This window comes from Pleurodeles waltl, chromosome 3_1 (assembly GCF_031143425.1).
Source record: "Pleurodeles waltl isolate 20211129_DDA chromosome 3_1, aPleWal1.hap1.20221129, whole genome shotgun sequence".
NCBI classification, from domain to species: Eukaryota; Metazoa; Chordata; class Amphibia; order Caudata; family Salamandridae; genus Pleurodeles; species Pleurodeles waltl.
The window spans coordinates 1,235,150,616-1,235,164,668 of NC_090440.1; the positions used below are offsets into that span (position 1 = coordinate 1,235,150,616).

At 44.0% G+C, this 14,053-nt stretch overlaps 1 protein-coding gene across 1 annotated transcript in view; it reads right to left on the bottom strand.

Annotated features, from left to right (window-relative positions):
• Positions 1-14,053, bottom strand: part of LOC138285079 (contactin-associated protein-like 5) — a 2,160,239-nt gene that overhangs the window by 111,176 nt on the left and 2,035,010 nt on the right. The window contains exon 21 of the mRNA XM_069224597.1: positions 8,144-8,231. Coding sequence (XP_069080698.1) covers positions 8,144-8,231 — 88 coding nt within the window. The remainder of the gene's footprint in view (positions 1-8,143; positions 8,232-14,053) is intronic.

Below are 14,053 nucleotides of genomic sequence, written 5' to 3' on the forward strand. Positions count from 1 at the left end.
ACAGAAGAACACCGAGGAAGACAGAAAAACACAGAGGAAGACAGAAAAACACAGAGGAAGACAGAAGAAGACAGAGGAAGACAGAAGAACACAGAAGAACACGGAGGGAGATACAAAAAACGAAGAAACAGAGTGCAGAATACCACAGCAGAAGATGAGGAAGAAGAGAAGAGGAGAGAAGACGGGGAGAAGAGGAGTACAGAAGAAGAATACAGACGAGGAGCGAGGAGGAAGAACAGAGAAGAAGGAAAGAGGAAAAGAAGCAGGAGAGAGGGTGAGTAGCGCGGGGCAGAACGAGGGGCTGGGAGGTGGGGGGTACTTACTGTGGGGTGGGTCTCAGGAACTCAGGAACCTGGAGGAGCTGCAGCGGCAGGGGGAGCGACCTACCCTTGGGTCAAGGGTCGCTACCACTGTCGCGCAGCGGCCGCCATATGAGGTAGGAGGGGGGGAGGGGTCAGCTGGGGGCGAATGGGAGCTGGGGGGCGGGGGCGTGCAGGAGGTCACGGCGGGAAAGCGCGAGGGAGGGGGGGACAGGTAGAGTGAGAAGAGCTGGGGGAGGGGGGTTTAAGGGTGGAGGGGGGAGAGTGTTAGGAGGTTTAGGAGATTAGGGAGAAAGATAGGTGTAGGGTTGTGAAGATAGGGGAGGGGGGGTTGTAGAGGTGGGTGAGGGTGAGAGGTAGAGTGAGGGGATAGGAAGATAGGTAATAGAGGGGGTGGCGGGAGGGGGGGAGAGATAGAGAAATAGGTAGAGAGAAAAGGTAGATAGAGAAATCGATAGATAGGGAAAAAGATAGAGAGATAGGAAGATAGGAGGAGGTGGAGAGTGAGGGAGTGGGATAGAGAGATGGAGAGATAGGTAGATAGGAGGAGTGAGGGAGGGAGGTAAAAAGTGAACGGGTTAGATAGGGGAGATAGAGGGGGGATGCGAGTGGGGGAGGGGGATGAGGCAGGAGCAGGAGGGCAGGCGCGGGGAGAAGAGGACGGAGGAGGCAGAAGAGCCGAAGGCAGAAGACAAGAAGACAAGAAGAAAAGAAGAACAGAAGAAAAGAAGAACAGAAGAGCAGAAGACCGGAAGGACTGAAGACCGGAAGAGCAGAAGACCGGAAGAGCAGAAGACACACAGAAGAACACAGAAGAACAGAGAGGAGTACAGAAGAACAGAGAAGAATACAGAAGAACACAGAGGAAGACAGAAGAAGACAGAGGAAGATAGAAGAACAGAGAAGAATACAGAAGAACACAGAGGGAGACAGAAGAACACCGAGGAAGATAGAAGAACACCGAGGAAGACAGAAAAACACAGAGGAAGACAGAAGAAGACAGAGGAAGACAGAAGAACACAGAAGAACACGGAGGGAGATACAAAAAACGAAGAAACAGAGTGCAGAATACCACAGCAGAAGATGAGTAAGAAGAGAAGAGGAGAGAAGACTGGGAGAAGAGGAGTACAGAAGAAGAATACAGACGAGGAGCGAGGAGGAAGAACAGAGAAGAAGGAAAGAGGAAAAGAAGCAGGAGCAGGAGAGAGGGTGAGTAGCGCGGGGCAGAACGAGGGGCTGGGAGGTGGGGGGGTACTTACTGTGGGGTGGGTCTCAGGAACCTGGAGGAGCTGCAGCGGCAGGGGGAGCGACCTACCCTTGGGTCAAGGGTCGCTACCACTGTCGCGCAGCGGCCGCCATATGAGGTAGGAGGGGGGGAGGGGTCAGCTGGGGGCGAATGGGAGCTGGGGGGCGGGGGCGTGCAGGAGGTCGCGGCGGGAAAGCGCGAGGGAGGGGGGGGACAGGTAGAGTGAGAAGAGCTGGGGGAGGGGGGTTTAAGGGTGTAGGGGGGAGAGTGTTAGGAGGTTTAGGAGATTAGGGAGAAAGATAGGTGTAGGGTTGTGAAGATAGGGGAGGGGGGGTTGTAGAGGTGGGTGAGGGTGAGAGGTAGAGTGAGGGGATAGGAAGATAGGTAATAGAGGGGGTGGCGGAGGGGGGGAGAGATAGAGAAATAGGTAGAGAGAAAAGGTAGATAGAGAAATCGATAGATAGGGAAAAAGATAGAGAGATAGGAAGATAGGAGGAGGTGGAGAGTGAGGGAGTTGGATAGTGGGATAGAGAGATGGAGAGATAGGTAGATAGGAGGAGTGAGGGAGGTAGAAAGTGAACGGGTTAGATAGGGGAGATAGAGGGGGGGATGCGAGTGGGGGAGGGGGATGAGGCAGGAGCAGGAGGGCAGGCGCGGGGAGAAGAGGACGAAGGAGGCAGAAGACAAGAAGACAAGAAGAAAAGAAGAGAAGAAGAAAAGAAGAACAGAAGAAAAGAAGAACAGAAGAGCAGAAGACCGGAAGGACTGAAGACCGGAAGAGCAGAAGACACACAGAAGAACAGAGAGGAGTAAAGAAGAACAGAGAAGAATACAGAAGAACACAGAGGAAGACAGAGGAAGACAGAAGAAGACAGAGGAAGATAGAAGAACAGAGAAGAATACAGAAGAACACAGAGGGAGACAGAAGAACACCGAGGAAGACAGAAAAACACAGAGGAAGACAGAAAAACACAGAGGAAGACAGAAGAACACAGAGGAAGACAGAAGAAGACAGAGGAAGACAGAGGAAGACAGAAGAACACAGAAGAACACGGAGGGAGATACAAAAAACGAAGAAACAGAGTTCAGAATACCACAGCAGAAGATGAGAAAGAAGAGAAGAGGAGAGAAGACGGGGAGAAGAGGAGTACAGAAGAAGAATACAGCCGAGGAGCGAGGAGGAAGAACAGAGAAGAAGGAAAGAGGAAAAGAAGCAGGAGCAGGAGAGAGGGTGAGTAGCGCGGGGCAGAACGAGGGGCTGGGAGGTGGGGGGTACTTACTGTGGGGTGGGTCTCAGGAACTCAGGAACCTGGAGGAGCTGCAGCGGCAGGGGGAGCGACCTACCCTTGGGTCAAGGGTCACTACCACTGTCGCGCAGCGGCCGCCATATGAGGTAGGAGGGGGGGCAGGGGTCAGCTGGGGGCGAATGGGAGCTGGGGGCGGGGGCGTGCAGGAGGTCGCGGCGGGAAAGCGCGAGGGAGGGGGGGACAGGTAGAGTGAGAAGAGCTGGGGGAGGGGGGTTTAAGGGTGGAGGGGGGAGAGTGTTAGGAGGTTTAGGAGATTAGGGAGAAAGATAGGTGTAGGGTTGTGAAGATAGGGGAGGGGGGGTTGTAGAGGTGGGTGAGGGTGAGAGGTAGAGTGAGGGGATAGGAAGATAGGTAATAGAGGGGGTGGCGGAGGGGGGGAGAGATAGAGAAATAGGTAGAGAGAAAAGGTAGATAGAGAAATCGATAGATAGGGAAAAAGATAGAGAGATAGGAAGATAGGAGGAGGTGGAGAGTGAGGGAGTTGGATAGTGGGATAGAGAGATGGAGAGATAGGTAGATAGGAGGAGTGAGGGAGGTAGAAAGTGAACGGGTTAGATAGGGGAGATAGAGGGGGGGATGCGAGTGGGGGAGGGGGATGAGGCAGGAGCAGGAGGGCAGGCGCGGGGAGAAGAGGACGGAGGAGGCAGAAGAGCCGAAGGCAGAAGACAAGAAGACAAGAAGAAAAGAAGAACAGAAGAAAAGAAGAACAGAAGAGCAGAAGACCGGAAGGACTGAAGACCGGAAGAGCAGAAGACCGGAAGAGCAGAAGACACACAGAAGAACACAGAAGAACAGAGAGGAGTACAGAAGAACAGAGAAGAATACAGAAGAACACAGAGGAAGACAGAAGAAGACAGAGGAAGATAGAAGAACAGAGAAGAATACAGAAGAACACAGAGGGAGACAGAAGAACACCGAGGAAGACAGAAAAACACAGAGGAAGACAGAAAAACACAGAGGAAGACAGAGGAAGACAGAAGAACACAGAAGAACACGGAGGGAGATACAAAAAACGAAGAAACAGAGTGCAGAATACCACAGCAGAAGATGATGAAGAAGAGAAGAGGAGAGAAGACGGGGAGAAGAGGAGTACAGAAGAAGAATACAGACGAGGAGCGAGGAGGAAGAACAGAGAAGAAGGAAAGAGGAAAAGAAGCAGGAGCGGGAGAGAGGGTGAGTAGCGCGGGGCAGAACGAGGGGCTGGGAGGTGGGGGGTACTTACTGTGGGGTGGGTCTCAGGAACTCAGGAACCTGGAGGAGCTGCAGCGGCAGGGGGAGCGACCTACCCTTGGGTCAAGGGTCGCTACCCCTGTCGCGCAGCGGCCGCCATATGAGGTAGGAGGGGGGGAGGGGTCAGCTGGGGGCGAATGGGAGCTGGGGGGCGGGGGCGTGCAGGAGGTCGCGGCGGGAAAGCGCGAGGGAGGGGGGGACAGGTAGAGTGAGAAGAGCTGGGGGAGGGGGGTTTAAGGGTGGAGGGGGGAGAGTGTTAGGAGGTTTAGGAGATTAGGGAGAAAGATAGGTGTAGGGTTGTGAAGATAGGGGAGGGGGGGTTGTAGAGGTGGGTGAGGGTGAGAGGTAGAGTGAGGGGATAGGAAGATAGGTAATAGAGGGGGTGGCGGGAGGGGGGGAGAGATAGAGAAATAGGTAGAGAGAAAAGGTAGATAGAGAAATCGATAGATAAGGAAAAAGATAGAGAGATAGGAAGATAGGAGGAGGTGGAGAGTGAGGGAGTTGGATAGTGGGATAGAGAGATGGAGAGATAGGTAGATAGGAGGAGTGAGGGAGGTAGAAAGTGAACGGGTTAGATAGGGGAGATAGAGGGGGGGATGCGAGTGGGGGAGGGGGATGAGGCAGGAGCAGGAGGGCAGGCACGGGGAGAAGAGGACGGAGGAGGCAGAAGAGCCGAAGGCAGAAGACAAGAAGAAAAGAAGAACAGAAGAAAAGAAGAACAGAAGAGCAGAAGACCGGAAGGACTGAAGACCGGAAGAGCAGAAGACACACAGAAGAACACAGAAGAACACAGAAGAACAGAGAGGAGTACAGAAGAACAGAGAAGAATACAGAAGAACACCGAGGAAGACAGAAGAACACCGAGGAAGACAGAAGAACACCGAGGAAGACAGAAAAACACAGAGGAAGACAGAAGAAGACAGAGGAAGACAGAAGAACACAGAAGAACACGGAGGGAGATACAAACAACGAAGAAACAGAGTGCAGAATACCACAGCAGAAGATGAGGAAGAAGAGAAGAGGAGAGAAGACGGGGAGAAGAGGAGTACAGAAGAAGAATACAGACGAGGAGCGAGGAGGAAGAACAGAGAAGAAGGAAAGAGGAAAAGAAGCAGGAGCAGGAGAGAGGGTGAGTAGCGCGGGGCAGAACGAGGGGCTGGGAGGTGGGGGGTACTTACTGTGGGGTGGGTCTCAGGAACTCAGGAACCTGGAGGAGCTGCAGCGGCAGGGGGAGCGACCTACCCTTGGGTCAAGAGACTTTAAACATTCATAAAACCAGTTCTAATGATTTAATTTTTGTTGTTTTGGCCATGTTGTGTTTACTAAATTAAACTCTATTCTTATAACGTGATGTAGGATCTTTTTGTTTGTTGTTTTTATCCTTTTACTGTTTGAAGGGTTGCACACATACTTTACATATTGCCTCTAAGTTAAGCCTGACAGCTCTATGCCAAGCTACCAGGCTACTGAGCACAGGATAATTTGGGGTTTGCTTGTTGTTTACCCTGAAAAGGATTGTGGTTGCGGCTTGACCAGGGCTCACAGCCCAGTCAACCAGTATCCCAATTTCATATACACACAATATGAGGACCCACAGAAATGCAGTTAAAACATTGAAACCATAAGCTTGGGTTTTCACTGCACTCCTGAAAAGACATACATATTTGTACTTGAAAATAAGTTACAAATATGCCAATGATTTTCTCTAGAGAACATGTAGAAATAGAGTTTGTAAAAAGAGGGCTATTTCATGGGGTTACAGGCAGAAGAAGCCCACACATCAAGGAAGGAGAGGGAGGAGAAAATGGGACCCTCCCAACACCTACAACACTATGGAGCACTAGCACCACTCCTGAAGATTGCACAATCAACAAGTTTGATAATTTAATTGATGATGACAAATCTATGTTTCATAAAAAAAGATTCCCAAGAGTGCTCTAAAGACAACAAAAAATAGCTAATGCCGGACTATGGGACTTAAGCTTTATTTGGCAGGGATAAATATATTCAGAACTAATACAAGCACCCTTGTGGGTTTTGCTATTGCAAGGATTTTAAGAGTAAGACACTTTTTGAATCTTGTATGTATTAACTTGGCTGTACAATGTTTTATATTTGAAGGTGTACCATAAAACAAATGCTGTAAATTGAGTTATACCTGTACACATTTTAGTTTTAGTTTTAGTAATTGAATTGCATTGTGAGTATTGTTTGTATCTGTTGAGGGATTATTTCACGTGATTGACCAATAACACTGAATTGAATTGAACTGAATTGAATTGAATTGATTTTGTCACAACAATACTAGCTGGGGGGCGTTAAATATTTCTCATACAAACCATCTAATTACAACCTAATTCTACAGCAACAAAAGTGGAAAATAAAGTTCAGTACTGAAGATTTTTGCACCACAGCTGCTGATTTGTTGACAGTGATCTACAACCACTTTAACATAGCCTGGCCACACTTGAAAGATAACACCATATGTAATTTTTCTTCCTATCCATTCTCATGATTTCTCTCCTGTAATCCCAAAATTCTAACTCTGCTCTAGTTAGAGACTGCATAGGTTGTTGACTTAGTTCTCTATTGTGAGAGAGCTTGTTGCATAAATTGTAAACATGGATTTCCTATTTGATAGAGCTAGCAAGAAATAGTGGACATTTGAGAACTATATAAATGCAAGAACTTTTGCTCAAACGAAACAATGCTTAGAATAACTAGGATCGCTCATCATCATTATCACCATGATTCAGAGTGGTCTAATATTGCCACTAGAGTCATGCCTACCATGTCCATCACCACTAACATGCTGCTCATGATATCACCTCTAATGCTATGCAAGACAACCTCTGAATACATACTGGAATACATACGTCTGAAAATTGTTAACTGGAATGTGTTGGTCATTCATTTTCAAGAGGTTGAGTTTTCTATACAATGCACATGGGTAGATGTTTCCTATGCCAGTACCAAAGTCTCATGCACAATGGTAATTGGGGTTGATTATGCTTTTTGGGTGCTTCCTGAATGTTGCTCAATACACTGGGTGATCTGCAGCCGAAACTGTAATGTATCCTCCTCTTTTCCTAATGGAATTTATCCTGTTATATGCAGATACAAGTTTTCACATACCCACACCGAGTAGTTGAAATTCCAGTAGTAGGTCCCCACAAAATCCTGATGCTAGAGCAATGCGCCAGAAATAGTTTACATGAACTTCACACAGTCAGATGGTATGTATGAAGTCAAAAGACTTAAAAGTAATTTCACCCTGAAAGTGGAGCCAAAACTCCATGTAGCTTTTGCCTTTTGTCATGAAGCAAAACCTACCCTCAAAAGAATCTCTCTTGTGCATTTTTGGAAAATATCATTTGTTTTGCTATGAACCACCCCCATCTCCTGTAACTCACATTGACCTTGAGAAGGGGCCACCAAACAACAGCAGACCACATTCAAAGTTTGATTCCATAACATCTATGTGTACAACCTCTCAAAAGGAAAACAGTAGTTTTCTCTCTTACCTGGCTGCATCTTTCTCACCAAGGCTTTTTTATGATCCTAAACATTTTTCATATATTCATGTATTGTACTGAACTTGTCACAGCATTACTTTGACTTGCCTATACTCTCATCTCACATATGCTGATTCCTCGTAGGTCGACCTGCTTACATACCCCAATCAGAAATGTATGTGCATAACTGAGTGATAGAACCAATTTAAGAGATAATCTAAACGCCGCATCTTCCTTTAACCTCATTTGCACGATTTTGATTTATCAAGGGAAAGAGTAGTTCATGCGTTTTACCACTGCACACAGAATTTAGTGAGGCTGACTAATAATTTCAGAAAATTCCTGCTTGAAAACAGATGTGCACAGATACCAATCAAAGCAGCCATGTAATGAGGCGAAAAAGTGCATCAGGTCAAAAAGTATACATTTTTAATCTAATATTTAAGGTTTTTATATATTTTAAGGTCTTTATAAGGTTTCCCTCTCAGATCATGCTGTAATGTTATAAGATGTTTATGAACTTACCTAAGACTTTGCCTAAGGTGAGTGATTTGACCACCTTATATTCATTTTGTCGAGAGAACGTATGTCTTGCTTTGGCATATTGATCAACCTAAAAGAGATTAAAAGTAAATAAATAGGTGTTTCAAAATAGGAAGATATTAAATGTTTAATCTGCACCTGCTTCTAAAAACTGACTGATGCAAAGTACTGATAACTTACTTTAAAATCAATAAAGCCATTCAAAGAGCTATCTTTGAAAATATGGTATCAATTAGTACTTGTTTGCTCATTTATGTTTCTAGAATCTGAATTATCCATATCACAAAAACTCAAAATACATGAACATATTCACAAATGCATTTTGTCTGGTTTGCATTACTGTTTTCACGTAAACACGATGCAAAGTGTAGTAGGGGTATTTGAAATGCAAATCGTGTTTGGTGTTGGACTGTAACAAAAAGTAACACAAAGCTGCGCAAGGCACTGTCTTGCATTATTTTGCATCAAGCTGGAGTTTCAGATGTGGTGCATGGGAATTCCTATGAAACCACCCATGGGTGTTGATGCAAATTCCCAGCTACAAAGAGATGTAGTTAGCAATTGGCACCAAAATAATGCACCTCCTTGAAGCAAACATAAGAAGAACAAATGTTTTCGTTTCTCCTTGTGTTCCCCTCTTTGCAGCTGTACTGCATTTTACAGCACACATTCAAAGTGGTAAATGTCTTAAAGAATACTTTGACCCCTTCCTGTACAAAAACTATACTTAGCACAACGCAGAACACTTTCCACTACTACACATGGGTGTCTGTGTTAGTGTATGGTAATTAAAAGAGCGCTAATGCAGTGAAGGAAAGACGAGCACCACATCTTAGTAAATATGGCACTGTTCTGCTCTCTCCCATTCATGCAGCCCAGTGGTGAAACTTTACTTGTTGCACAGCAATGCAGGATTTTTAGTAACCTGGGCCACAAATGTTAACCAAACTGGTCCATGCTTCTATTACCTTGGATTTAGAGTATTTAACAAAGCAAACAACCCAAACACTCAACTGCTAAACTCAATGACATGTACAAGCTGTGAAAAGGCATCTTCATTTTATATTATTTTATTCACATATTTCTTCCCATTTTCTACTCTTTTGTCAGTATTACTTCTTAATAAATGATCCATTCCTTTTTCAGTTTTATATGAAATCAATGTGTATAATGCTGTTTTTTGCATTACTATATTATTTTTTGGGTTAAGAAAATGTTTAAACAACCAAGACTCTAAGGATGTATCATTTAAATAGATTTGTGACAGAGGACCTGAAATTGGTGTGCACTCTTATTTACATTATTTAAGCAAATTTGTGTCTATGGTATTTCAAATTATCAGTAGTAAAAGCAGTGGGTGGTATTTTAATTGATGTAATTTCCATTGTTTTGACTTGTATATGAAGGAATGCCATTTCGAACACCAGAATAAAATATAGTAAACACTTTTGATTGCCAACAAATCAAACTGACACTGAAACAACAAAACAGTTCATAGTGTTAAACCAATGTCTCTTTTTTTGGTAACACTGGCGTAACCTGCAGTTTTTCAGCAAGATGTGAGGCAGTGTGAGTATTTCTGCGTGTTTGCTACCCTGCAATAATCAATTAGGAACTTGGGGCATGATTTAAGTCTTGGCAGACATGTTACTCCGTCACAACAGTGAATAATATCCTGTACACTGAAATCTAAAGCCCATTAAAGCCTATGGGATTTAGATTCCAGCAGTCAGGATATCCATCACTGTTGTGACAGAGTTACCCATCCAATGAGTTCTAAATCAGGCCCTTTGTGTAAGGTCTCCTGCTACATTTATAGATTTGGTTGACATCCAACTATCACAATCCTTGTGTGGCATTTTTATATTACTTAAGGAGTGAGTCACTGTTTCACACATCTATATTCCTGCTCTTCCACCCTTGAAGGACATTCAAACTCCAGCCATGTGTGCTTCAAGTAGATGGCCTTTAGGCCTATATGTGATTTTTCAAAAGTCTGGCATGGAAAAGACAAATGTGATCAGACCACATTTGATCAAAAGAAAAAGATCTTTAAGGAAGGGGCTTTGTCTCCTTCAGAATGTTGATCTCCTTGAGTGCAGATAATATTTGTGCGTATATTTTGTGTCTCTCAATATTGTTTTGCCAATACCTTGTAAAACTCATCTGCTCAACATACCTGAGTAGTTTATGTGAAAAAGCCAATGATAAATGATGTAGGTCTGATTGGGGCATTAGGCAACATTATGTCAGATGCCATAGGAGTGACGTGCTTCACCTGGAAAATACAACAAAGTCAGTAGGTCTGCCTAATTTACTGGAAACCCATATGTTAAAGCCTGTAGACCTTTAAGGGTATATTGATGTTACACTGTGTTACTGCCTGTAGTCAGATATCGTGTTACATGGAACCTAACAGACTACCACAGTAAGAAATAATTATGGTGTTAATTACATGGAGGGTCTTTGGGTGATCCCTCTTTTGTCTGTTCAATTGCCACTCACATTCTGCTTCAGTTCTTGGCAGCATATTGTTCAGGGTATTGGCTTAGCCCATTTCTGCTACTGACTCTATCATCCTGACAAAACATTGTGTGCAACCCCATAAGCGCATTTGCCAAACAATGACAGCTCTTAAGTGTTTAGATTGAGCCCCGCGCCTCGTCCTTGGCCTCCCCGCCACGAACGAATCTCACCACACCTCAAATCCCTTCACTGGCTCCCCATAGACAAGAGAATCAAATTCAAGATCCTCATCCACGCACACAAATCCCTCCACAACACGGGCCCAACCTACCTCAATGAAAGAGTTAACTTCCACACTCCCACATGCTACCTCCGATCAGCCGACCTCGTCCTAGCCACAGTCCCCCGCATCCAGCGCACCACCACAGGAGGCAGGTCTTCTCCTACCTCGCCCCCAAAACCTGGAACTGCCTCCCCACATACCTTCACAAAACCAAAGACCCACTGGTCTTCAGAAAGAACCTAAGACATGGTTGTTCGATCAGTGACCCTCCCTGCACCCCCCCGTTTCTTCCCCCCCCTCCACAGCGCCTTGAGACCCTCACAGGTGAGTAGCACGCTCTACACATTTTTTTGATTGATTGATTGATTGATGTTTAGCCCTTTCATCATTATAACACTTTATTCGGTTACAACATTTTCAACCATAAAAACATATAAATACCCAACACATCACAATCTCTTGGACCTTATAGCCCCAATTACATTTTAAAATCAATTAAAAGAAAATTGCTTTTAAGATTACATTATTCAAATTGAAGGTTCCACAGTAAGGTAAAAATGTATTTAAATACTAAACCATGATAAAAAATGTACACTGTTCTGCCAAGTTATAGCTCCCTTTAAGAAGGAACCAATCCCTCGCCACACCAACGCATCCGAAGTCATACATAACCACATAAAAGCTGGACGGTATTGCACAAAACCCCTGTCCCTCAAAAGAGGGACTAAATATTGTTTCCTAAAAGGTGCATATAGCCCACAAAACATAGTAAAATGCATTAACGCCTGCGGGGAAACACCATCACACGGACACAATTTTATGGTGTTCTGGTCAAACTGCCCTAACGGAAAACACAGATTAGGTCCAATAACCCCCAAATAAAATCACGTAATGAGGGTCCTTTCCAACACGTTTTTAACCTCCAAGAGGTATGTCTCTGGGCCCACCCCCATCTTTATCATAATTAAATCTATCACTGATTTCTTGCTTAGCACCACCTCCTCACTCTTGGCCATTGCCATTTTTAGGAAATTCTCCTTTACCCACCTTTTGTCCACACTGGATAGACCCTCTGGTGTATCAAAGATGTCTAAGCGTCCCAATGCATTAGCTACCTTTCTTACATAAGCCAATCAGGGAATTTCCTTAGCGTGATCGGATAGCAGACAATCCCGCAGGATTTCCCTGTTAAGGGACGCAAATTTATTTAACCAAATTGAAATCCACAATAAAATGGGAGCTAATTTAATGGTGTCTGCTATAAAATCCAGATCAACATGCAAACAGAACCCAGAAGAGTTTTGTCCCATCCCTAATATCCTTCTACAAAAAGGGTTTTCCTTAGTCGCAGGGACCCTATTTTCCATGTAGCCCCAGGGTGGGGCCCCATACAACAAAACTGGAAGACATTTGCGCCTGTATACCTCAAGCAGGGGCTTTATAGGTTTGTTACCTACCCTGGCAGCAAATTCAAATGTAGCACCTACGGTGGAGTTAAAGAGCCTCACTCTTTTGGCAATAAAGGATTTCCAAGTGCCCTTATCATCAAAAATCACTCCAAGGTAGGAAAAATCCTGCACCTTTCCAATTACCTGTTCCTTTAATTTTAGTGCACCCACCTTGCTCAGAGGTTTACCATAGACCATAATTTGTGATCTACTATGGGATATCTCCAAGTCTAAGGATGTCATGAAAGTTTCATATGCTTTAACTGCCTCACGTAGACCATTTATAGTGTGGGCCATGAGAACCACATCATCTGCATATATCAGTGCAGGAATACTCTTGCCATTAATTTTAGGAGCATCCTTAAATCTTTCAGATAAAAAATCGTACAACCCATTTGTATATAACAAAAAAAGGGTAGGGGCCAAAACACACCCCTGTCGCACTCCATTATTTAATTCAAACAGCTCCGTACTTTCACCATGTAGCCCGACCCTCACATTAGCATTTGTACCTGATGGAGATAACGGAGCAGCTCCACAACGTGAGAATCCATGCCCATCTGGGTAAGCCTATCCCGGATCTTGCTGTGATTAACCTTATCAAAGGCGCAACTTAAGTCCATAAAGCCAAGGTACAGGGTACCCCTCAAGGCTTGTGTATACTTGCCAATCAGCATAAGCAGATTAGCCCTTTAATATTCATTGTTTTCGTTTATATGTTCCCTTTAATTACTTTCTTGCATTTCCATTTTTATAGTATCCTGCCACTCCTCCGAAAGCCATGCAATGCATTTGCTTCTTGCTAATTTTTTTCTGCAGTGTGTGACATATTTTGAGGCCGCCATTCCAAACTGAGATTCTTTCTTAGAATTGTATTGTCCACAGAGAATCACTGTTTTACCATTCCAAGGTGGTCACCATGTTTAAAGGTTAGCCTTGGATCAGTACAATATTGGCACATTCTACACTTTCATACAACATAATCTTGGAATGGTATTCCATATAGTGTGTCATTGTTTGTTTTTCTCCTGGCTGAGCAATACACTGCTACTAAATGGGTCAGCCAGGACCACTGAAATCATGCAATTCTGTGGCCATGAATGTTTTTGCATATTTATTGATGTGTCACATAATTCACAATCTGCTGAATAATTTGCAGATTTTAACACAACACATATTTTTAGCTTAAATGGATCATAGGTTACTAAAATGTGGTGATGTGTGTTGTTGTGAAGTGGAAGACACTTAACAAAAAATGACTATTCACCTTTCAGTTGCATATGTTCTTGGGTATTACCCTAGTTTTAATAAGTGGAAACATTTTTCCAGACAGTGTTGACAAGTTTAAAAGGACAAAATAATTAACTGATACTATCACAAAATGTACTGCATTATGCTGAATAATTTACATTATCTTTCTATACAATTTAGTAAACTCTTATTTCAGTGGCCCTGCCAAGATTTTGAAACATTGAAGCAACAATATACTATGTACAATGACTTTGAAAAATGTCTGTCCATTGCTAAATTCAATTACTTTTTGTGTAACAAGCATAAGCCCACCAAGTTAGATGATGGATTTTTTTCTTTTTTCTACTTTTATTCTTTTAGTTTATCCGCTATATGTCTGCTTAGTTTCTGTGTCTGTTTTTATTGCAGATAGCCACGGAAGTGAACACAGGAATGAGCTGTGCA